A 25,944-nucleotide genomic window follows, 5' to 3' on the forward strand; every position below is an offset into this window, starting at 1 on the left:
ATAGATTACACTTAGCGCCCACTGAATAAGACCCTTGCTCTGGTGGATAGACTCCTAGTGTCTACAAAGTGAAATTGCAAATGAGTGATAAACCAAAGCACCACTGGTAGGCCAGGTCTGACTGATCTGATCGGGAAATGTATGATAAACAATTGATTAAAACTTAGATAAGGTTTATTTACATATAAATTACAAACAACATGGATCCATGTACAATATACAATATTAAAACAAAGATGTCCAATCGCAGTACTTCAATTAAAAATACATCAATTTAAAAATAACAAAGCAAATAATAAAAAAACAGTCAATAGTACAAATGTAATCAGCTGGGATGACAATGAGTGAAACCGCTTGTTTCCTTATAGCAATGGGTTAAACTGGTTGTCTAAATACACTTAATTATTCTAAGTGTATTACCATGGTTTCACTCATTGTCATCCCAGCTGATTACATTTGTACTATTGACTGTTTTTTTATTATTTGCTTTGTTATTTTTAAATTGATGTATTTTTAATTGAAGTACTGCGATTGGACATCTTTGTTTTAATATTGTATATTGTACATGGATCCATGTTGTTTGTAATTTATACGTAAATAAACCTTATATAAGTTTTAATCAATTGTTTATCATACATTTCCCAATCAGATCAGTCAGACCTGGCCTACCAGTGGCGCTTTGGTTTATCACTCATTTAAAGTTATTAACCCCTAATCTGCCGCTTCCCGACATCGCCACCACTAATAAAAGCTATTAACCCCTATTCCGCCGCTCCCCGACATCGCCGCCACTATAATAAAGTTATTAACCCCTAAACCGCCAGCCCCCCACATCGCAAAACACTAAATTAAACTATTAACCCCTAAATCTAAAATAATTAACACTAAAATCACGAAAAATAAAAAACACTAACATTACAAAAAAATAAACAAAAATTATCAAAAATCTAATAGCCCTATAAAAATAAAAAATCTCCCCAAAATAAAAACACCCCCTAGCCTACAATCAACTACCAATAGCCATTTAAAGGGCCTTTTGTAGGGCATTGCCCTAAATAAATCATCTCTTTTACCTGTAAAAAAAATACAAAGTCCTTCCAAAATAAAAAACCTAACTCTAAAAAAAAACTAACCTATCCATTGCCCCTAAAGGGGCATTTGTATGGACATTTAGTTATTTTACATTGCCCTTAAAAGGGCATTCAGCTCTTTTCCAAGTGCCCATGCCTAATCTAAAAAAAAACACCCCACATTTAAAAAAAAAAAAACTAACACTAACCCCAGAAGATCTACTCATGGTTTCTGAAGTCCAGACATCCATCTTCATCCAGGCAGCGAGGTCTTCATCCATCCCCGGGGCGTCTTCTATCACCATCCTGGTGGCACGGAGCGGAGCTATTCTTGAATCTGATCCTATCCTGCGCGGAGCATCCTCTTCATACGGTCATCAACGTACACTGAAATTGAATGCTAGGTAGCCATTTCAAAATTGCGTCCCTTGCCTTCCTATTGGCTGATTTGATTCTTCAAATTAAAATCAGCCAATTTGATGAGAGCTTCTGCAATCCTATTGGCTGTTCAAAATAGCCAATAGGATGAGAGCTTCTTAAATCCTATTGGCTGTTTTTAACAGTCAATAGGATTTCAGTAGCTCTCATCCTATTGGCTGATTTGAATTTGAAGAATCAAATCAGCCAATAGGAATGCAAGGGACGCCATTTTGAAACGGCTACCTTGCATTCAACTTCAGTGTACGGCGGCAACCGTATGAAGGGGACGCTCTGAGCTGGGTGGGATCAGCCTCCAGGATGGCTCCACTCCGCGCCGCTAGGATGAAGATAGAAGACGCCCCAGGGATGGATAAAGACCTAGCCACCTGGATGAAGAACTCGCCACCTGGATGGAGATGGATGTCCGGACTTCAGAAACTGTGAGTAGATCTTCTGGGGTTAGTGTTAGGGTTTTTTTTTTAGATTAGGGATGGGCACTTGGAAAAGTGCTGAATGCCCTTTTAAAGGCAATGCCAAATAGCTAAATGCCCTTTTAAGGGCAATGCCCATACAAATGCCACTTTAGGGGCAATGGGTAGCTTAAGTTTTTTTTAGAGTTAGTTTTTTTTATTTTGGGGGGTTGGTTGGGTGGTTGGTTTTACTGTTGAGGGGACTTTGTATTTTTTTACAGGTAAAAGGGGTGATTTCTTTACGGCAATGCCCTTCAAAAGGCCCTTTTAAGGACTATTGGTAGTTTATTGTAGGCTAGGGGGTGTTTTTATTTTGGGGGGCTTTTTATTTTTATAGGGCTATTAAATTAAGTGCAATTGTTTTTATTTTTGATAATTTTGTTTATTTTTGTTTGTAATCTTAGTGTTTTTTATTTTTCGTAATTTTAGTGTTAATTATTTTTGGTAAACTTAGATTTTTTAAAATTTTTCATAGGATTTGTTTTTATTTAGTTGTAATTTATATTTTTTAATTGGTAGTATTTTTTATTTTATTAGATTAGTTATGTTAATTTATATTTTAATGTTAGGTTTATTTTTATTTTAAAGGTAAGTTTTTATTTATTTAAGTTTAAGTTATATTGTAATTTTAATTTAAAGTTAGGTGGGTGTTGTTAATAGTTTAATTTAGTGTTTTGCAATGTGGGGGGGCCGGCAGTTTAGGGGTTAATAGATTTATTTAGTGGTAGAGATGTGGGAGGCCGGAGGTTTAGGGGTTAAAAATGTAATTTAGTGGCGGCGATGTCGGGGAGCGGCGGAATAGGAGTTAATAACTTTGTTGGGATTTGATGTTGGGGAGCGGCGGAATAGGAGTTAATAACTTTATTATAGTGGCAGCTCTGTCGGGGAGCGGCGGTTTAGGGTTTAATATATTTAAATAGTGTTGGTGATGTGGGTGGGTAGCAGATTAGGGGTTAATAACTTTAATGAATAGCCACGATGTGGGTGGGCGGCAGATTAGGGGTTAATAGGTTTAATATAGTGTTTGCGATGCGGGAGGGTGGCGGTTTAAGTGTTAAGGTAGTTTATGGGTGTTAGTGTACTTTGTAACACTTTAGTTATGAGTTTTGTGAAACATTTTTGTTACACAAAATTCATAACTACTGCTCTCAGATGGCGGTATGGATCTTGTTGGTAGAGCATAACACAAGCATTTTATTATACCGCACAACCTGTAATACCGGTGCTATGGAAATCCCATACAAAAACGTCATTTTTTGAGTGCGGGATTGACGTTGCGTTACAGGCTAAAATGCTTGCGGTACAGCTATACCGACTCGACTCCCAATAGTGCGTTCCTGATTTTACGCTGAAATCGCAATTTTTTTCAGCGTTAAAAGACGCAACGCAAAACTCGTAATCTAAGTATTAATTAATTAAATTGAGATTATTTTTTTTCATTAAAACTAATGTGTATAAAAGAGACAATTGACTCATTTTTTAATCTTCAATGTAAAAGAGGGATTTGTTGTTGTTTTTTTTTAAAAGAGGGATTTGTTGTTGTTTTTTTTAAAAGAGGGATTTGTTGGGTGTACATTTGTGTGCTGAATTAACTAAATGTTTCTTTATGGTCAAGCTTGTAGATTCTTCTTCCTTTTCGTCATTAAAAAAGTGGGCATTTTCATTTTAAGTCAGTGAGCTTTAATCTGTATCAGTTGTGCACAAACATATATTTCCTACTATTTTAAGATTACATTTAAACAACTCTTACATAAATCCAACAATCTTTTGTTAAAAGCATTTTATTAATACACAAATTCTGCTTTATAACTATTTGTTTAACCCTGCACATAGCAATTTATCAACAAAGTTGTAACCTTCCATTTAACTTGTGTAAAACAATATTTCATGAAGGTGGCTAATTTTTTTGACAAAACCAATTTGAACCAGCTTGGCTTACATTTACCTGACTTACCTTTACAAATAGCTAAATTATCAAGTTTTTATAATATTTCAGCTTTATAGATAGTCCTGTGCAGTCATAGGAGGCAGGGCCTCCCTTGCCATATGGGGGCAAAGTTTATTTAAATTTAATTTAAATTAAAAACAAAATTGTAAAAAAAAAAAATTAACATCCCCCCCCCATGTAATGCAATGGAGAGACAGTGTATGTTTCTAGTTCTCTCCATTGCGCAACATGGGTTCAAGCTTCTATAGCATCAGCAGAGCATAAGCGCCACCCACTGGCTGACAAATTTTATTTGCATTAAATACGGACCAATAGGGGACAGCCCTCACAATGCCTCCTAGCGAGGGAGCCAATCAGAGATGGTCATGTTCTCCAGGTAATTGACAGCACCAGGAGAATGTGACTAGCATTAATTGGCTCCCTGCACATGTGCAAGGGAGCAGCATAGACACCACAGTACTGGCGGAAAGGATAGACTGCTGCCTCGTGTGACATCTTGATCCCGGATTCAAGTCAACTGTCTTCCAGTGATCAGCTGCTGCCCTTACCTACTGTACCATACTGGGTAGTAGCTAGTAGCTATGATAGTTTGTTTAACATGTCTGCCACATGACAGCAATAAGAGGTATTGGATTGACATAAGGTGCTGCCATCTTCATTATGTTTGCCTAACAAGGAGATGTGTGTGATATTGCAATAACCACTTGACAATAAATAACGTAATTTATAAACCAGCTACATAAATTAGCATTTATTGTTAAGTGGTTATTGCAATATCACACACAACTTCTTGTTAGGCAAATGTGATGTAGACGGCAGCACCTTATGTCAATCAAAAATCTCTTATTGCTGTCATGTCACCCCATTTTGCAAGGCCATTTCTTGGGGCAGCAGAACGGGCAGCGGCGGGTGGTGGGGGGGCAGCCGTGTGGGCTCTGGTTGGAGTGGAGAGATAATCAGCTCAATGCACATGCTGTGTGATCCCTAGCTGGATGCATTATAGTAGGTATCTAGGGCTTGATTTATCAAAGCCCCTATGGCTGCAAGTTCTCACAAGAACCTGCTTGCTGTATTTAACCAGCAGCAGTCATCAGACCACTGCTTTCCTAACCTCTTCGCCATCTAAGGTGGCAAAATTCAATCTCCACGGTCTAGTCTGACCGAAGAGATTGACAGCTCCTGCCCGTGTGTAATTGGCTGTGCACGAGCAGGGGGCAGTATTGCACGCAAGTGCAAAATAGCGATAGTGGGTATGGTAATTTCCTCTGGGGAAATTTGCCACGCCAGAGGCAAGCTGAGACGGACAGGGGCGTGTATATGCGCCCCTGTCTGCCTTAGATTTGATAAATCGAGCCCTTAAAATCCTAAAAATGTTGCCTATCAGAGAGTCTAGTGGGGGCATCATTTTATTTCAGGGGGCTGGGGGAATCATTTATTGCTGGGGGGCTGGGAAAATAATTTATTACAGGGGTGCTGGGGCATCATTTATTGCAGGGGGCTGGGGACATAATTTATGGCTGGGGACATCATTTTATTGTAGATGGCTGGGGGAATCATTTATTGCAGGGGGCTGGGGGCATAATTTTATTGCAGGGGGCTGGGGGAATAATTTATTGCTTTGGGGATAATTTATTACAGGGGGCTGGGATTTTGGGCATCATTTTAAGCAGGGGGACTGGGGGCATCAATTTATTGCAGGAGAACTGGCGGCATCATTTTATTGCTGGGGGTATCATTTATTGCAGGGGGGCTGGGGGCATAATTTTATTGCAGGGGGCTGAGGGAATTATTTATTGCTGGGGGGCTGGGGGCATCATTTATTGCAGGGGGATGTGGACAATACTGTTTGCCTATATAATCAGAATTTAATTAGTTTCTTATCTGTATGCATGTGTTGTAAATAATGCTAATTGCCCTTGTGCAACCTGCTAAATTAATTGTATATTTAAGCTACATCTATTGGGTTCATATATGGGCTTGTCGGACATATCATAGAAAGTGCCTCACCAGCCTCCGACTTCACTGCACGTCACCCAGTGTCTGAAAATGTCTGATTAGCTGGCCATCATTTTTTTCAAACAATTCCCTATCTTTATCTATGTGTTTAACCTCTGGATAGGAATTGAATATATAGAGCTTTATAGCCAAATAACAAACAAGCTTTGGCACCTCGGGTGAGGATACAGTTAGTGAGTTCATGTGAAGAAAGCATGTGTGTGTATGCTCCAATCGTTGGCCATATCTTCATGTGAAGCAGAATAGATGTGTTTCAGGAGTGAAAATTTAAATACAAGTTTAACCCTTTTGAAGAAGTTAAATGCATGCCAGAAAAAGGAATAAAACAAAGGGAATAAAAAAATGTAAATAGCCACATAAAAAAAAATTGTATTTAAACAAAATAATTTATATCTGTGATATGTTGCAAAACAAAACTGTATAAAATGAATAGGTCTAGTATATTTGTGCTTACCCTTTGACCTTCCAGACCTGGAAGACCTATAGTTCCTTTCTGGCCTTCTGGTCCCTATAAGGGAAAAAAAAACTGTCTTTAAATTCTACACATCAGAAGCATGCAGAGCTGAAATATAGCACAGAATCTGGCTGCATTTGACTTGAATAATATTTATATAATAAAAGGCTCATTATGGGTAACATATAAAATAAGATTTGATGAATTTATGGGCGCCCACAAGGGGGGGGGGGCAAGGGAGGCCCCTGGAGTACAAACTGAAGGAAAAAAAAGACATTTGTTTTTTTTTTTTTTCTTTTATTTCCCCCCGAATGTAGCTCCATTTAAGTGGAAGAAGCACAGTATTTTGGGAGTTACTTAGCATTCTGGAATTTGTATTTTGTTATTTTCCTCTCGGTATTGTGCCACTGCAGTTCTGGATTCTAAGTCCCAGCATGCATTGTACAGTGGTTGGGAGTGAGCTTCCTGGATTGGAGAAAGTTCAGCATAAGATCACGCTCCCTTCTCCATGTTGTGTACGTGTGCTATGAGCCACGTAGGAGGATTTCCACTCCCACCATCTTTTTAACAGCAGCAAAGAATAAAACACTTTGGGCTAGATTACAAGTGATGTGCTATCGGGTTTTTGTAGCCGTTTTTGCGCAAGTTAAGTTCAGGCCAAATTATAAGGTGAAAGTAAATGTGAACACGTGAGCACAATAGTGGTTTACACTAGAATAATTAACCTGACTTCAGAGCTCTGGTTAACTGTTACGCAATTCAAAAAAGTGTCACAAAACACATCAAAAATACATTTAAAAGTAAAGTTGCACTCATAATAACAATATCAAATAAAAAGTATTTAAAAAAAACCATAATTTATGCTTACCTGATAAATGTATTTCTCTTGTAGTGTATCCAATCCACGGATCATCCATTACTTGTGGGATATTCTCCTTCCCAACAGGAAGTTGCAAGAGGATCACCCACAGCAGAGCTGCTATATAGCTCCTCCCCTCACTGCCATATCCAGTCATTCGACCGAAACAAGCCGAGAAAGGAGAAACCATAGGGTGCAGTGGTGACTGTAGTTTAATTAAAATTTAGACTTGCCTTAAAAGGACAGGGTGGGCCGTGGACTGGATACACTACAAGAGAAATAAATTTATCAGGTAAGCATAAATTATGTTTTCTCTTGTTAAGTGTATCCAGTCCACGGATCATCCATTACTTGTGGGATATCAATACCAAAGCTAAAGTACACGGATGATGGGAGGGACAAGGCAGGAACTTAAACGGAAGGAACCACTGCCTGTAGAACCTTTCTCCCAAAAACAGCCTCCGAAGAAGCAAAAGTATCAAATTTGTAAAATTTTGAAAAGGTATGAAGCGAAGACCAAGTCACAGCCTTGCAAATCTGTTCAACAGAAGCCTCATTTTTAAAGGCCCAGGTGGAAGCCACAGCTCTAGTAGAATGAGCTGTAATCCTTTCAGGGGGCTGCTGTCCAGCAGTCTCATAGGCTAAATGGATTATACTCCGAAGCCAAAAAGAAAGAGAGGTTGCTGAGGCCTTCTGACCTCTCCTCTGTCCAGAGTAAACAACAAACAGGTTAGATGTTTGACGAAAATCCTTAGTAGCTTGTAAGTAAAACTTCAAGGCACGCACTACGTCTAGATTATGCAAAAGACGTTCCTTCTTCGAAGAAGGATTAGGACACAATGATGGAACAACAATCTCTTGATTGATATTCTTGTTAGAAACCACCTTGGGTAAAAACCCAGGTTTTGTACGCAGAACTACTTTATCTGAATGAAAGATCAGATAAGGAGAATCACAATGTAAGGCCGATAACTCAGAGACTCTTCGAGCCGAGGAAATATCCATCAGAAACAGAACTTTCCATGATAGAAATTTGATATCAATAGAATGAAGGGGTTCAAACGGAACCCCTTGAAGAACTTTAAGAACCAAGTTTAAGCTCCATGGGGGAGCAACAGGTTTAAACACAGGCTTAATTCTAACTAAAGCCTGACAAAATGCTTGAACGTCTGGAACTTCTGCCAGACGCTTGTGTAAAAGAATAGACAGAGCAGAAATCTGTCCCTTTAACCCCTTAGTGACCAGAGCACTTTTCCATTTTCTGTCCGTTTGGGACCAAGGCTATTTTTACATTTTTGCGGTGTTTGTGTTTAGCTGTAATTTTCTTCTTATTCATTTACTGTACCCACACATATTATATACCGTTTTTCTCGCCATTAAATGGACTTTCTAAAGATACCATTATTTTCATCATATCTTATAATTTACTATAAAAAAAATTATAAAATATGAGGAAAAAATGGAAAAAACACACTTTTTCTAACTTTGACCCCCAAAATCTGTTACATATCTAAAACCACCAAAAAACACCCATGCTAAATAGTTTCTAAATTTTGTCCTGAGTTTAGAAATACCCAATGTTTACATGTTCTTTGCTTTTTTTGCAAGTTATAGGGCCATAAATACAAGTAGCACTTTGCTATTTCCAAACCATTTATTTCCAAAATTAGCGCTAGTTACATTAGAACACTGATATCTTTCAGGAATCCCTGAAAATCCCTTGACAAGTATATATTTTTTTTTAGTAGACATCCCAAAGTATTGATCTAGGCCAATTTTGGTATATTTCATACCACCATTTCACCGCCAAATGCGATCAAATACAAAAAATTGTTCACTTTTTCACAAATTTTTTCACAAACTTTAGGTTTCTCACTGAAATCATTTACAAACAGCTTGTGCAATTATGGCATAAATGGTTGTAAATTCCTCTCTGGGATCCCCTTTGTTCAGAAATAGCACACATATATGGCTTTGGCGTTGCTTTTTGGTAATTAGAAGGCCGCTAAATGCCACTGCGCACCACAAGTGTATCATGCCCAGCAGTTAAGGGGTTAATTAGGGAGCTTTTAGGGAGCTTGTAGGGTTAATTTTAGCTTTAGTGTAGTGTAGTAGACAACCCCAAGTATTGATCTAGGCACATTTTGGTATATTTCATGCCACCATTTCACCGCCAAATGCGATCAAATTAAAAAAAAACGTAAAATTTTTCACAATTTTAGGTTTCTCACTGAAATCATTTACAAACAGCTTGTGCAATTATGGCACAAATGGTTGTAAATGCTTGTCTGGGATCCCCTTTGTTCAGAAATAGCAGACATATATGACTTTGGCGTTGCTTTCTGGTAATTAGAAGGCCACTAAATCCTGTTGCGCCTCACACGTGTATTATGGCTAGCAGTGAAAGGGTTAATTAGGGAGTTTGTAGTGAGCTTGCAGGGTTAATTTTAGCTTTAGTGTAGAGATCAGCCTCCCATCTGACACATCCCACCCCCTGATCCCTCCCAAACAGCTCCCTTCCCTCCCCCACCCCACAATTGTCCCCGCCATCTTAAGTACTGGCAGAAAGTCTGCCAGTACTAAAATAAAAGGGTTTTTAAAAAAAAATGAATTTTTTTTTTTAGCATATTTACATATGCTACTGTGTAGGATCCCCCCCTTAGCCCCCAACCTCCCTGATCCCCCCAAAACCGCGCGCGAACCCTCCCCTCTGCCTTATTGGGGGCCATCTTGGGTACTGGCAGCTGTCTGCCAGTACCCAGTTTACAATAAAAAGTGCTTTTTTTTGGGTTTTTTTTGTTTTTTCTGTAGTGTAGCTTCCCCCAACCCACCACCCCCCACAAACAAACCCCCACCACCTTGCTGATTGTTTGGATTTTATTTTTTATTATATTTTTTATTTCCCCATTTTCTGCAGTGTAGCAGTTCCCACCCGCTCCCTCCCCGTGCACGCGCCCGCCCCCCCCCCCCCCGTGCACGCGCGCGCGCCCGTGCGCGCCCCCAGCCACCCCCGCCCACGATCCCGCCCCCCCTTCAGATCCACATGGCCATCGATGGCCGCCACCCGCCTCCCGGTCCGGCTCCCACCCACCAACGCAGGTAGCCACCGATCTCCGGTGCAGAGAGGGCCACAGAGTGGCTCTCTCTGCACCGGATGACTTAAAAAGGTTATTGCAGGATGCCTCCATATCGAGGCATCACTGCAATAACCGGAAAGCAGCTGGAAGCGAGCAGGATCGCTTCCAGCTGCTTTCCACACTGAGGACGTGCAGGGTACGTTCTCAGGCATTAACTGCCTTTTTTCTGAGGACGTACCCTGCACGTCCTCAGTCGTTAAGGGGTTAAAGAACTAGCTGATAATCCTTTGTCCAAACCCTCTTGGAGGAAGGACAATATCATAGGAATCCTAACCCTACTCCGTGAGTAATTCTTGGATTCACACCAATGAAGATATTTACGCCATATCTTGTGGTAAATTTTCCTGGTGACAGGCTTTCATGCCTGTATTAAGGTATCAATGACTGACTCAGAGAAGCCACGCTTTGATAGGATCAAGCGTTCAATCTCCATGCAGTCAGTCTCAGAGAAATTAGATTCGAATGATTGAAAGGACCTTGTATTAGAAGGTCTTGTCTCAGAGGCAGAGTCCATGGTGGAAAGGATGACATATCCACTAGGTCTGCATGCCAGGTCCTGCGTGGCCACGCAGGAGCTATCAAGATCACCGATGCTCTCTCCTGTTTGATTTTGGCAATCAGTCGAGGGAGCAGAGGAAACGGTGGAAACACATAAGCAAGGTTGAAGAACCAAGGCGCTGCTAGAGCATCTATCAGTGCCGCTTCTGGGTCCCTGGACCTGGATCCGTAACAAGGAAGCTTGGCGTTCTGGCGAGACGCCATGAGATCCAGTTCTGGTTTGCCCCAACGGTGAACCAATTGAGCAAACACCTCCGGATGGAGTTCCCACTCCCCCGGATGAAAAGTCTGACGACTTAGAAAATCCGCCTCCCAGTTCTCTACACCTGGGATATGGATTGCTGATATTAGGCAAGATTGAGTCTCTGCCCAGCGAATTATATTGGAGACTCTGACATCACTAGGGAACTCCTGGTTCCCCCTTGATGGTTGATGTAAGCCACAGTTGTGATGTTGTCCGACTGAAATCTGATGAAACTCAGTGTTGCTAACTGAGGCCAAACTAGAAGAGCATTGAATATTGCTCTTAACTCCAGAATATTTATTGGGAGGAGTTTCTCCTCCTGAGTCCATGAACCCTGAGCCTTCAGGGAATTCCAGACTGCACCCCAACCTAGAAGGCTGACATCTGTTGTTACAATTGTCCAATCTGGTCTGCGAAAGGTCATACCCTTGGACAGATGGACCCAAGATAACCACCAGAGAAGAGAATCTTTGGTTTCCTGATCCAGATTTAGTAGAGGGGACAAATCTGTGTAATCCCCATTCCACTGACTGAGCATGCATAATTGCAGTGGTCTGAGATGCAGGCGCGCAAATGACACTATGTCCATCGCCGCTACCATTAAGCCGATTACTTCCATGCACTGAGCCACCGTGGGGCGCGGAATGGAGTGAAGAACACGGCAAGCATTTAGAAGTTTTCCGTCAGGTAAATTTTCATTTCTACAGAATCTATAAGGGTCCCTAGGAAGGAAACCCTTGTGAGAGGAGATAGAGAACTCTTTTCTTCGTTCACTTTCCACCCATGCGACCTCAGAAATGCCAGGACTATCTCTGTATGAGACTTGTCAATTTGAAAGCTTGACGCCTGTATCAGGATGTCGTCTAGATAAGGAACCACCGCTATGCATCGCGGTCTTAGAACCGCCAGAAGTGAGCCCAGAACCTTTGTAAAAATTCTTGGGGCTGTAGCCAACCCGAATGGAAGAGCTACAAATTCGTAATGCCTGTCTAGAAAGGCAAACCTCAGGAACTGATGATGATTCTTGTGAATCGGAATGTGAAGGTAGGCATCCTTTAAGTCCACTGTGGTCATGTACTGACCCTCTTGGATCATGGGTAAAATGGTCCGAATAGTTTCCATCTTGAATGATGGAACTCTGAGGAATTTGTTTAAGATCTTTAGATCCAAAATTGGTCTGAAGGTTCCCTCTTTTTTGGGAACCACAAACAGATTTGAATAAAAACCCTGTCCTTGTTCCGTCCGCGGAACTGGATGGATCACTCCCATTACAAGGAAGTCTTGCACGCAGCGTAGGAATGCCTCTTTCTTTATCTGGTTTGCAGATAATCTTGAAAGATGAAATCTCCCTTGTGGAGGAGAAGCTTTGAAGTCCAGAAGATATCCCTGAGATATGATCTCCAATGCCCAGGGATCCTGAACATCTCTTGCCCACGCCTGGGTGAAGAGAGAAAGTCTGCCCCCTACTAGATCCGTTGCCGGATAGGGGGCCGTTCCTTCATGCTGTCTTGGAGGCAGCAGCAGGCTTTCTGGCCTGTTTGCCCTTGTTCCAGGACTGGTTAGGTTTCCAGGCCTGCTTGGATTGATCAAAAGTTCCCTCTTGTTTTGAAGCAGAGGAAGTTGATGCTGCACCTGCCTTGAAATTTCGAAAAGCACGAAAATTAGACTGTTTGGCCTTTGATTTGGCCCTGTCCTGAGGAAGGGTATGACCCTTACCTCCAGTAATGTCAGCAATAATTTCTTTCAAACCAGGCCCAAATAAGGTCTGCCCCTTGAAAGGAATGTTGAGTAATTTAGACTTTGAAGTCACGTCAGCTGACCAGGATTTAAGCCAAAGCGCCCTACGCGCCTGGTTGGCGAATCCGGAATTCTTAGCCGTTAGTTTAGTCAAATGAACAATGGCATCAGAAACAAATGAGTTAGCTAGCTTAAGTGTTCTAAGCTTGTCAATGGTTTCAGTCAATGGAGCTGTATGGATGGCCTCTTCCAGGGCCTCAAACCAGAACGCCGCTGCAGCAGTGACAGGCGCAATGCATGCAAGGGGCTGTAACATAAAACCTTGTTGAATAAACATTTTCTTAAGGTAACCCTCTAATTTTTTATCCATTGGATCTGAAAAAGCACAACTGTCCTCAACCGGGATAGTGGTACGCTTTGCTAAAGTAGAAACTGCTCCCTCCACCTTAGGGACTGTCTGCCATAAGTCCCGTGTAGTGGCGTCTATTGGAAACATTTTTCTAAATATAGGAGGTGGGGAAAAAGGCACACCGGGTCTATCCCACTCCTTACTAATAATTTCTGTAAGCCTTTTAGGTATTGGAAAAACATCAGTACACACCGGCACTGCATAGTATTTGTCTAGTCTACACAATTTATCTGGCACTGCAATTGTGTCACAGTCATTCAGAGCAGCTAATACCTCCCCAAGCAATACACGGAGGTTCTCAAGCTTAAATTTAAAATTAGAAATCTCTGAATCAGGTTTCCCCGAGTCAGAGATGTCACCCACAGACTGAAGCTCTCCGTCCTCAGGTTCTGCATATTGTGACGCAGTATCGGACATGGCTCTTACAGCATCTACGCGCTCTGAATCTTGTCTAACCCCAGAGCTATCGCGCTTGCCTCTTAATTCAGGCAATCTGGCTAATACCTCTGACAGGGTATTATTCATGTTTGCAGCCATGTCCTGCAAAGTAATCGCTATGGGCGTCCCTGATGTACTTGGCGCCATATTAGCGTGCGTCCCTTGAGCGGGAGGCGAAGGGTCCGACACGTGGGGAGAGTTAGTCGGCATAACTTCCCCCTCGACAGAACCCTCTGGTGACAATTCTTTTATAGATAAAGACTGATCTTTACTGTTTAAGGTGAAATCAATACATTTAGTACACATTCTCCTATGGGGCTCCACCATGGCTTTTAAACATAATGAACAAGTAGTTTCCTCTGTGTCAAACATGTTTATACAGACTAGCAATGAGACTAGCAAGCTTGGAAAACACTTTAAACCAAGTTAACAAGCAATATAAAAAAACGTTACTGCGCCTTTAAGAAAAACAAATTTTGACAAAATTTGAAATAACAGTGAAAAAAGGCAGTTACACTAACGAAATTTTTACAGTGTATGTAACAAGTTAGCAGAGCATTGCACCCACTTGCAAATGGATGATTAACCCCTTAATACCAAAACGGAATAATAAATGACAAAAACGTTTTTAAAACCAGTCACAACAACTGCCACAGCACAACTGTGGCTGTTACCTTTCTCAAACACGACTTTTGAAGCCTTTTGAGCCCTTCAGAGATGTCCTGTATCAAGCAGAGGGAAGCTGAATGTCTCTGTCTGTAATTTTTTCTGCGCAAAAAAGCGCTAAAATAGGCCCCTCCCACTCATATTACAACAGTGGAAAGCCTCAGGAAACTGTTTCTAGGCAAAATCAGCCAGCCATGTGGAAAAAAAAAACTAGGCCCCAATAAGTTTTATCACCAAACATATATAAAAACGATTAACATGCCAGCAAACGTTTTATATTGCACTTTTATAAGAGTATGTATCTCTGTTAATAAGCCTGATACCAGTCGCTATTAAATCACTGCATTTAGGCTTAACTTACATTAATCCGGTATCAGCAGCATTTTCTAGCAAATTCCATCCCTAGAAAAATGTTAACTGCACATACCTTATTGCAGGAAAACCTGCACGCCATTCCCCCTCTGAAGTTACCTCACTCCTCAGAATATGTGAGAACGGCAGTGGATCTTAGTTACTTCTTCTAAGATCATAGAAACCGCAGGCAGATTCTTCTTCTAAATACTGCCTGAGATAAAATAGTACGCTCCGGTACCATTTAAAAATAACAAACTTTTGATTGAAGAAAGAAACTAACTATAATACACCACTCTCCTCTTACTACCTCCATCTTTGTTGAGAGTTGCAAGAGAATGACTGGCTATGGCAGTGAGGGGAGGAGCTATATAGCAGCTCTGCTGTGGGTGATCCTCTTGCAACTTCCTGTTGGGAAGGAGAATATCCCACAAGTAATGGATGATCCGTGGACTGGATACTCTTAACAAGAGAAAATTGCAACTAAAAGTTATAAGGGCTCAAATATATGAGATGTCAGATGAGAGAAAGAATGGGCCAAAAGTGATTATACATAGGAATCCATAGGAAAATGTAAAAATATATGTGTATGTATATAAACATATATGCATGTATTTCTATACATACAGTATGTATATATGTATTTATACGTGAGAGTTTTAAAGTTGAGAGCAGATAAAGTACTCGCAGGAGAACAAATTTGTGCGCCACTCGTAATCTAGCCATTTCAGTGCAGAGTCCTCCTACTCACATAATGAAATAGTTTGTTAAAAGGTTTGGCACTAGCACAAACAGAGGAAGGTTTATTTTGCATATTTATGGTAATGTACTGTTAGTCATTTTAGGCTTTATATGTATAGATTAAATTATATTGGTTCTTTTGTGTTTTTCGTCTTTATAACTGTATAATAACAAATCAAATAAACAAAGCACCAAATAATAAATAAAAGATCCTTCTATTTTCATTTATAAATGAGGAGTCTTGCTTAAGATATTCATTTTATTAACTCCCTCCCCCCGAAAAAAAATAAATTAAGTTTAGCATATAGTAGTTATAGTGACTACAAAAATATCTTTTCTGTGGACGTTCATGGCTGAACTAATTTTTTTTTTTCTCTATAAAGTCACAGCATATCAGCATAATATTAATGCACTATCCAAACTAGTTGGATCAGTAAAAAAAATGGTGATACTTTAATTTAGGGAAGTGCAATTATTATTTTTTTAAGTATACCAAATGTTGGCTACCTTAAAGGGACATAATACTCATATGCTAAATCACTTGAAACTGATGCAGTATAACTGTAAAAAGCTGACAGGAAAATATCACCTGAGCAACTCTATGAAAAAAAAGAAGATATTTTACTTCACAATTTCCTCAGCTCAGCAGAGTAAGTTCTGTGAAAAAAAAGTTATACTCAGCTGCTCCCAGTTGCAGGTTAAAAAAAATAAAAAATGAAGAAATGAACATCAGCCAATCAGCCAATCAACATCAGCAGTGCTGAGGTCATGAACTATTTTACTGTGATCTCATGAGATTTGACTTAACTCTCATGAGATTTCATTGTTACACTGAATAGGGAAATAACATGAGAGTGCACGAGGCTCATCCTTTCAGCTGTCCCGGGACAGACATACTGATATGCTGCTTAGAAATCCTTTACAATGGGATGTAGCTACTGATGAACTTTTGAGGTAAAATATCTTTCTTTTTTACATAGAGATGTTCAGGTGATATTTTCTAGTCAGCTTTTTACAGCTATGCTGCATCACTTTCAAGTGTTTAAACATTTGGGTATTATGGCCCTTTAATTCTTTCTAAATGAATGCTCAATGTTTGCAGACTTTTTTAAATAAAGTTTTTGCAATTGTTAACTTTTTTCCATATCAAGTGCAACATTTTAATATTGAATTGACATTTCAAAGTGGATTCTAGCAGAGTTTAATTTAAATCTATAAAAACATTCCATATTCAAACTTTAGAATTTCTTCTCAGGAAAGATTTGCATGAAAGAATAAATAACAATGGGAATATTATTTTTTTATTATTTTTTTATTTCCAATTTACTTCTGTTGTCTAGCTTGTTTTTTTTCTATGTATATCCTTTGTTGAAAAACATACCAAGGCAGACTCGGGAGCTGCTAATTGGTGGCTGCACATACAGTATATACCTCATGTTATTTGCTCATTCAATGCATTCAGCTTGCTTCCAGCAGTGCATTGCTGCTGCTTCTTCAACAAAGAATACTAATAGAATTAAGAAAAATAGATAATAGAAGTCAATTGGAAAGTTGTTTGAACTTGTATTGTCTATCTGAGTCATGAAAGACAAATGTGGGGTTTAATGTCCCTTTAACGGCACACTGTACTCAAAATATTTCTGTCACCCATATGAAGAGGAATATTTAAACATGTAGCCTTTTTTTGCCAAAATTGTAAATACAGGTGGCCCTCAGTTTAAAACGGTTCAATTTACACCGTTTCAGAATTACAACCTTTTTTTCCAGTCATGTGACTGCTATTGAAAAGCATTGAGAAGCAGTGCATTCATTAAAATAGCCAGTAGGTGGAGCTGTCCGCTTGTGTTGCAGCAAAGTCAAGCAAGCTGAGATTAATCAATTTAACCAGACCTGAGCTATCGAGCAGATTTCAAAGGAACAAGATCTTCCTGTCTATAAATCAGTCCAGATTGGAATGCATAGAAATAACTTTGCAGAAAAATGCAAGTGAAGTCTGTGTTGTGTGATTATTTTATTAGGTTTATAATGCTGTTTAGCAAATTTTTTTGTTCATTTAACTTAGTTTAATTATATATTCTGTGTTCTGTGATTATTTTATTAGGTTTATAATGCTGTTGAGCATTTAAAGTCTTAATTTCAAAGCTTTAAAAATAATGTATTAGGTGTTACTTATGACAATTTTGAGAGGGGCCTGGAACCTAACTCCCTCACTTCCTATTGACTTACATTATAAACTGGGTTTCAATTTACAACGGTTTCGATTTACAACCATTCCTTCCGGAACCTAACCCCGGCGTAAACTGAGGGCTACCTGTATAAATAATATGCCAGGTATTGATTGTGATTTTCCAACTTTTGCTCATTGGCTAGAAGGTTCTGACTATAAGTAATAATTAGCAAAAAGTACCTATCAACAAATATATATTAACCAGCTGTTTGCACCAGCCAATAAGCATTAGTAGGGAGTACATAACCGACATAGATGTGTCAGTTTCAATTTGAAAAATTAATAAATATATATATATATACACACGTGTGTGTTACTTTGACTTTTAACACCAAAAATAAATAAACTTGATTCCCTGTTCATTTTCCATACAGATGGCAGAAAATTCTTGAGTAAAATGTATTTATAAAGTGACAATAAAGTCAAAATTAAATGTTAATGATTCTGACACAACATGCAATTTTAAACAACTTTCCAATTTATTTCTATTACACAATTTGCTTTGTTTTCTTGGTATTCTCAATTAAAGTGTAGAATAAGGAGCAGCAAAGTAGTATTGGAATCGATCTGATGAACCAATAAAAAGAGGCATAAGCATACAGCCACCAATCACCAGCCAGCTTCCAGTAGTGCTTTGCTAGATTTATTCTTTAACAAAGGATATCAAGTGAACAAAGCACATTAGTAGTAAGAGTACATTGGAGGGTTGTCTAGAGTTGCGTGCTCTATCTGCATCATGAAAGATTCATTTGGATTTACTGTCCCATTAAATAAACAACAGTAAAGATTTGATTGTCAAAATGTATGGTGCCAGTGAGTTTAGACCAAGTTTAGAAGCCACAAAGGGAAGGAAAGTGCCATCATTATATAGTGGCACTAATTGTTGCCAGCTTCTTAAAGGGGCAGTAAGTATACTGTAATATTGATTTCCCTTAAAGGGACAGTCTAGGCCAAAATAAACTTTCATGGTTCAGATAGAGCATGTAATTTTAAACAATTTTCCAATTTACTTTTATCACCAATTTTGCTTTGTTCTCTTGGTATTCTTAGTTGAAAGCTTAACCGAGGAGGTTCATATGCTAATTTCTTAGACCTTGAAGCCCACCTCTTTCAGATTGCATTTTAACAGTTTTTCACCACTAGAGGGTGTTAGTTCACGTATTTCATATAGATAACACTGTGCTTGTGCACGAGAAGTTAACTGGGAGCAGGCACTGATTGGCTAGACTGCAAGTCTGTCAAAAGAACTGAAAAAAGGGGCAGTTTGCAGAGGCTTAGATACAAGATAATTACAGAGGTTAAAAGTATATTATTATAACTGTGTTGGTTATGCAGAACTGGGAAATGGGTAATAATAAAGGGATTATCTATCTTTTAAAACAATAAAAATTCTGGTGTAGACTGTCCCTTTAATGTGTTTCCAATTACTTGTAGTGTTACCAGCTGCAGAGTATAAAATATATGAAAAACTGCTTCTTTAGGTTTAATTTTGCAAATGAAATAGATGTTTTTTTTATTTGACACCACAAACCATCAAAATGGGTTGAGCCTAAAGGAAAAATATTATGTTATCACTGTATGTACACACAAATGCTTTTCTTATCTTATTTCTGTATGAATACCAAACCCCAATACTTGAAGAGAACATTTGAAAATTAACATTTTATTGCTTATTTTTCCTACCTCCAACTGGGAGTGTAATTTATTATGCTGGCTAGGTTTACACAGTTTCTGTATAGCCTAGAAATTTTCAGTATAGGTAGGGATACCACGGGCAAAATCAGCAATTTCAAATGATGATACAAAGATGAAGTAACTTTTTATAAACAATTTAATACACCCCAGCAAGTAAAATGGATTGTTGGGAACAAATCAAAGAGGAGAAAAATTTAGGATAAAATGTCTCTTTAATTTTTCCCTGCACAGCTCTGGATTGTATGCACTTGCTGACCAGTGATCACACTTGATACCTTACTGGGAGACTGAAAGTTAAATGGGTCAAACATGTTGACATACATATGTTAACATAGGAAATAGTGACATTTTCCTGATTCCACAAATGCTGTGCTTTAAAGTGACACATATATTTTGATAGCAAAATAACATATTTTTTCTCTAAACACAACAAACACATTTCAAGTGACTCTCCTGTTTCTCAGCACTGTAGCAAGACTGCGTGCATATGTACAGACGTGTGAGTGAATTTGTCAAAATGTAACTGAACGGTGTGGTACTAAAGTGCTAAGAATTAACATTCATTCTGTCTGTGTGGTTTCTTTTCAATGGTATTGCCTTGAAATGGTTACAATATAATATATGCTATAATAAGCCAATGCGTCTAGAGTATAACATCAAAACCATTATTAATAAGAAACTTACAGGAAGTCCGGGAGGTCCAGTGGGACCTTGTGGGCCACGTGGACCAGGAATCCCCTAAAAAACATAATTAAAAAAAAGTTGGTCACAACATACACAGTAAATTATGCCTTGTTGACACACAACTACTATATTGATTGTAGTAACGCATAAATCTAATATGCAACACAATGTCCATTCTAGCATTAAAGGGACATTAAACAGTTTGAGATGGTAACATAAAATGATAAACTGTATAAATAAATAAAAAAATCTACAATATACTTTTGTTATTTATTTTGCCCCCTTTTCCTTTAATTTGATTCTGAAATTGAGTGTTTTTCAGTTCCTGTTAGAAATAGAAGTGCTGAACACTGTTGTGTTCCATACAGCCATTGGCTGCACACTCTAGTGTCCCTTATTGGCCACAGCAGAGAAGGTTACTTAAGTTACAACATGGCAGCTCCCATTGTTTTATAGACACTAAGGGGTAGATTTATCAAGCAGCAGATGCTGCAATCTACCCCCCAAAGTTTCAGGTCCACCTAAAACTTAAGTTAAGAAGCAGCGGTCGTAAGACTGCTGCTCCGACCTTAACTCATCCGCCACCTCTGAGGAGGCGGACAGCAATTATCCCGATTGGATACGATCGGGATGATTGACACCCCCTGCTAGATGATGTGCAGTGGACGGCATTGCACAAGCACTTCACCAGCAATGCTTGTGCAATGATAAATGCCCACAGTGTATGCTGTTGGCATTTATCGATGTCGGGCGGACATGATTTGCCAAAGCGGATCATGTCCGCCCGACATTTAATAAATCTACTCCTAAAACTTTACACTTATTTTGTCAATATTTTAGCAACTAATTTAAAAAATACATCTACATGCATCATCCTATCTAGCATTTATTTAGTGTTTAATGTCCCTTTAACTATTGCAAAGTGAAAAGTAATAGTCATATTTGTTTACTTGTTTGCCACTCGGTATTTTTGTATTAAGAAAAAAGTATTTATGTTTGCTTTAAAAAAAATAATACTTTTTTTGCTTGGATAAAATGAAAAATATTGTGTTTAAGACAATAATATAATACTTTAATTCTAATACTGCCACTAATAGTAAAATAATGATATGATTGGTTTCCACATTTTATTTTCAAATTCCTATTAGTTTTATTTATTTCCCCAATATTGTAAAGTAGTGAGGTCCAACTTCCTAGCATATTTTATATTCCCCCCTAGATCTGCTACTGATTAATGGCTTAAAACTATGTTTTCTAAGATACAATTTCTGTATGTTTAAAAAATATAATCTGTGAAATAATAATAATAATAATAATAATAATAATAATAATAATAATTTGAAACTCTTACTTGTTCTCCTTTCAGCCCTTCCATTTGTACCTAAAACAAATTAATAATTTAAAAGGAGGTTCAATTAGAATGTGGAGGTTGTAGGTTATATTACCACAAACGACAACAGTCATGAGATCAGAAACTAGGATATCAAAGATGATCTGCACATCTGGTGTATTCCAAGATGTTACTGCCCATGATGTACATATCCAAGACTGTTGTGGTGGACAATCTTGGTCTCATAACTGAGAATTAGGGATTTGTGTTAATTTTAGACTAATGGTTTAAGGTTCAGGTTAGGGTTTAGGTTTGGGTTTAAAGGTTGGGGTTATGTTAAGGGTTAGTAAGGGTTGGAGTTAGGGTGAGGAATTGTGGTTTAGGATTAGAGTTATGGCTTGGGTTATCAATTGGGTTAAATTTAGATTGAGTTGCAGTAAGGGATTTGGATTATGGTTGGAATAAAGGTTGAAATTAGAGTAACAGTTTGTGTAAGGGTTGAAGTCTGGGTTAGGGATTGGAATTAAGATTATAATAAAAATTGGGGCTCAGGTTAGAGATTGGGATTAAGTTTATAGCACTGGTTGGGTTTAGGATTCAGTTATGGGTTAGAGAATGATGTTAGGATTAGAGTAAAAGTTGGGGTTAAAGTTATGTTTGGGTTTAGTGTCATATTTGGAATCCAAATTAACTCCTTGGATGCAAGAAATTAAACCACACAATGCCCTCTGGAATGTAACGGGTTGATGAGAATTTGCCCTTTTTCCCAAGGCATTTTCAGCTGCTATATATCCAAACAAGCAAGATTGATGTGACCATATTTTACTCATGTCACAAAAGTAATGCAGCCACAAAGTTGCCTAAGACATAGGAAAAGGTTATATGCCACCCTGCCCAAACCACAGACTTAATCTCTGCATTCAATTCCTTACAACATTGCCTGGTTTTCCTGGAGGTCCAGCTTCTCCTTGGTCACCCTACAAAGATATGAAAAAATAAATAAAGGGAAGCTTATGTATCTATTTATTTATTATTCATTTTTTCCACTTACTCTTTCTCCTTTAAATCCTTGAAGACCTGGCAGTCCTGTGCTGCCTTTAGGACCCTGAAAAAAATGGATACAATATTACAGATTTCTTGAATAAAAATTTGTAAACACAAAGACAAATGTACAGACCCTATTTGATTTTCTATTGAATTAGACAACCTTTGTGGGATTATTTGGGGGGGGGGATGGTATTTTTTTTGTTAACTATCACTGTTATTCCTATGGAAAGAGAATATAACTGAGCCCCCACAAATCATCGAGAGGTATATCACCCTCTCATCTAAAAGAGAAGAGTGAGCGCTATGGTTATCATATGGTTAATGTGAAAATGGGAATTGTGTAACCTGTAGCCACTAGATAAGGGGCTCTGAATTTGTGGCTGTGTCTCATCTAAAAATAAATCACTGCTTAAAGTTACTTAAAAAGTGACTCACTTAAATCTCTTGATTAGACGTGGCCAGCGCAATTTCTTAAACTGTAATTTATGAGTTTTAGCATAATATAAGGTAGAATTTTCTAAAACATTGTCTCTTTTAAAAGAGAATATGTTTTTATTTAAAATAAGGGGAAACAGCACCCTCTATATATCCAATAGTTGGTGAGGAAATTGTGAAAATGTAATTGAAAAATGAATTGATCTAGGAAATGTCAAAACACTTTATATCTATATAAAGCTGAGAAGCTACAGTACAATGAGTACACTCTTTTTAGTAATGATGGGTCACATGACCCTCTAAATATCATATAGGGAAATGTAAAAATGTCAAACACTTATCTAACTAGATACTTTCCGATTTACAAATGGGATTAGGTGTTAAACTATATTGATTTGTTTGTCTAATCTAATATTATTTTCCAGACATATTAGTTATGTTCTATCCTTTTTTTCCTGCCCCATCTGTAAATATTTCTGGGGATACACATGACAGAGCCCTCTTTTTGGCTAAAAATCTTTTGCTTTAAGTCTACTTTACCACTGTTTTGGGAAAGAATGTTAGTAAGATTTTTTCTTTAAGATATGCCTCTTTGCATAAGATATCCTTATTTATTCAACTTCATTAACCCCCTAACTTTACTGACATATATCCTAAGTCTGCAGTCATTAAAGGGACATGATACCCAAATGTTGAAGCACATGAAAGTGATACAGCAAAGCTGTAAAAAGCTGACTAGAAAATATCACCTGAGCTATGTAAAAAAGGAAGCTATTTTACCTCAAAAAATATTCAAACCCCACTGTAAAGAGACTTTAAGTAGCCAGTCAGGATGCTTGTCCCAGGACTTGCAAGGGAGTGTGCATCTGGCATGTGCAAGCACAGTCATGTTATTTTCATATTCAGTTTAAGTAGGTTCTATGAAATCTCATGAGATTTAACTGAAATCTCATGAGATCACAGCAAAGGTAAAGCATTACCGCTGCACTCCTGATGCTGATTGGCTATTGTTTTTTTTTTTTTTCAACTTACAGCTGGACAGCAGCTTAAGTATAAGTATATTTTGAGGTAAAATATATTCCTTTTTTTACATAGAGTTGCTCAGGTGATATTTTCTTATCAGTATTTTACAGTTATACTGCATCACTTTTAAGTGATTTAGCATATGAGTATTATGCCCCTTTAAGTTAATAAAATGTATTTTACTTTCTATGTGATCTTTTTTCTCATTTTCTAATTTAACAGCTGTCTAATGTAATGTCATGTGTGCAAATAATCATTTTTTATATGTATTCAGTTAATTCATGTAACCTCACAAATAATTGACTAAAATCACATGAGGTGGAGATTGGGTGAGATTTACTTGGAGTTTAGTCAGCAGTCCTTGGTAGAACAATTTTACCTGCATGAATTGTGCATTTATTTGCTTAAAAATTCCCAGCTTTGCTGCCCACCATCCCTGATGTAGGAAACACTGTTCTAATGCTAATCATAAATATTTTATAACTTACGTCTTGCCCCTCTAATCCAGGTTTTCCAGGAAATCCATCTAGACCTCGTTCACCCTGGGGATAATATTATTATTATTATCATTATTGCTACAAGTCAAATGTATATGCTTTTTATTTCAATTATCACAATAACCTTATTGCTTTTATAAAGTATGGTAACCATATTTCACAATCTCTTTCATGAAGGGACTTTTATTTTTACTAAAAAAATGTAAAATGAAACTCTCCAACATGCCAAAGTTTCAATGCTTTATTTTAGAGAGTGCAGAGTTGTTTGACTCTGCACTCTCTAAAATAAAGCATTGAAACTTTGGCATGTTGGAGAGTTTCATTTTACATTTTTTTACTATTGTTGGGGAGTTTTGTAGTGACTCCTTGAAGCTCTAACTTGTGAGTATTGCTGCTGGATGAATTGCACAATTTGACTTTTATTTTTACTAGAAGGGATGTTAAATTGTGCAGGTGCTTATGATCTTACACACATGAGAAATATAGATTTTTTTAAGCAGAATAAAATATATTTAGCTCCTGCTCAAATGATATTTTCATGCAAGTGTAAAAATATTTAAGAGTAAAATATATTTGCTGTACTAACACTTCCGTTGCAGAATTTTTAGAGCATACTATATCCTTATTGTCATTTAGAAAGCTCCTTGGCTTTATCACCCAAAGAAAGAAAATTTTAAAACGGCATTATGGGGTAAAAATACCCAACGGAAATAACAAGTCAAGATTCTGTTGATTCATTGGAAGCTCAAATTAATGCAAAAATAAAATTAATTAACAAAAAACAATGTTTACTGTCTCTTTAATAAATAAAAGTAAAGTATAAAGTAAATAAAATTCTAAAAAGTAATGAAAGCATAATAAATGTAGACTAAACTAAGAATAAATTAAATGAATATATTATAATTTTTATTCTGGGATCCACAATTAGCCAAATGAATGCCAGGTGATTCGGATATAGAGGTATCAGGAGTTACTGTGAGTGCGATGTATTTATATATTTTAAACAGACTGGGTATTGTTGCTTGGTGCTAAAGCACATTATGTAAAAATATAAACTTGATAACTAAGTCCCATTGAACAATTTAAAGGGATAGGAAAGTTAAAATTAAACTTGCATGATTCAGATAGATCAGGTCATTTTAAGACACTTTTAAATTTACTTCTATTTTCAAAAGTGCTTTGTTCTCTTGGTATCCGTTGTTGAAAAGAATACGCACATATTCTACACTAGTGGGAGCTAGCTATTGATTGGTGCCTGCAAACATTTGTCTCTTGCGATTGGCTAACTAGATGCATTCAGCTAGTAGTGCAGTGTTGTTCCTTCAGCAAAGGATAACAAAAGAAGGAAGCAAATTTGATAATTTAAGTAAATTGAAAATTTGTTTAAAAAGGTATGTTCTATCCAAATCCTGAAAGAAAATGTTGGGGTGTTCTGTCCCTTTAAATGCTAAACTATTAAATTCCATCATACTATCTCCAAAAATCTAT

At 37.8% G+C, this 25,944-nt stretch overlaps 1 protein-coding gene across 1 annotated transcript in view; it reads right to left on the reverse strand.

The window, feature by feature from the left end:
* The window catches only part of COL22A1 (collagen type XXII alpha 1 chain), a 667,744-nt gene that overhangs the window by 241,204 nt on the left and 400,596 nt on the right, over positions 1 to 25,944 (reverse strand). Inside the window, exons 18-23 of the mRNA XM_053715381.1 lie at positions 24,448 to 24,501; positions 22,506 to 22,559; positions 22,387 to 22,431; positions 21,476 to 21,505; positions 20,125 to 20,178; positions 6,379 to 6,432 (exon numbers count right to left, since the gene is read on the reverse strand). Of these exons, the coding sequence (XP_053571356.1) occupies positions 6,379 to 6,432; positions 20,125 to 20,178; positions 21,476 to 21,505; positions 22,387 to 22,431; positions 22,506 to 22,559; positions 24,448 to 24,501 (291 nt within the window). The remainder of the gene's footprint in view (positions 1 to 6,378; positions 6,433 to 20,124; positions 20,179 to 21,475; positions 21,506 to 22,386; positions 22,432 to 22,505; positions 22,560 to 24,447; positions 24,502 to 25,944) is intronic.

The sequence above is a fragment of the Bombina bombina genome, chromosome 5 (genome assembly GCF_027579735.1).
Source record: "Bombina bombina isolate aBomBom1 chromosome 5, aBomBom1.pri, whole genome shotgun sequence".
NCBI lineage: Eukaryota > Metazoa > Chordata > Amphibia > Anura > Bombinatoridae > Bombina > Bombina bombina.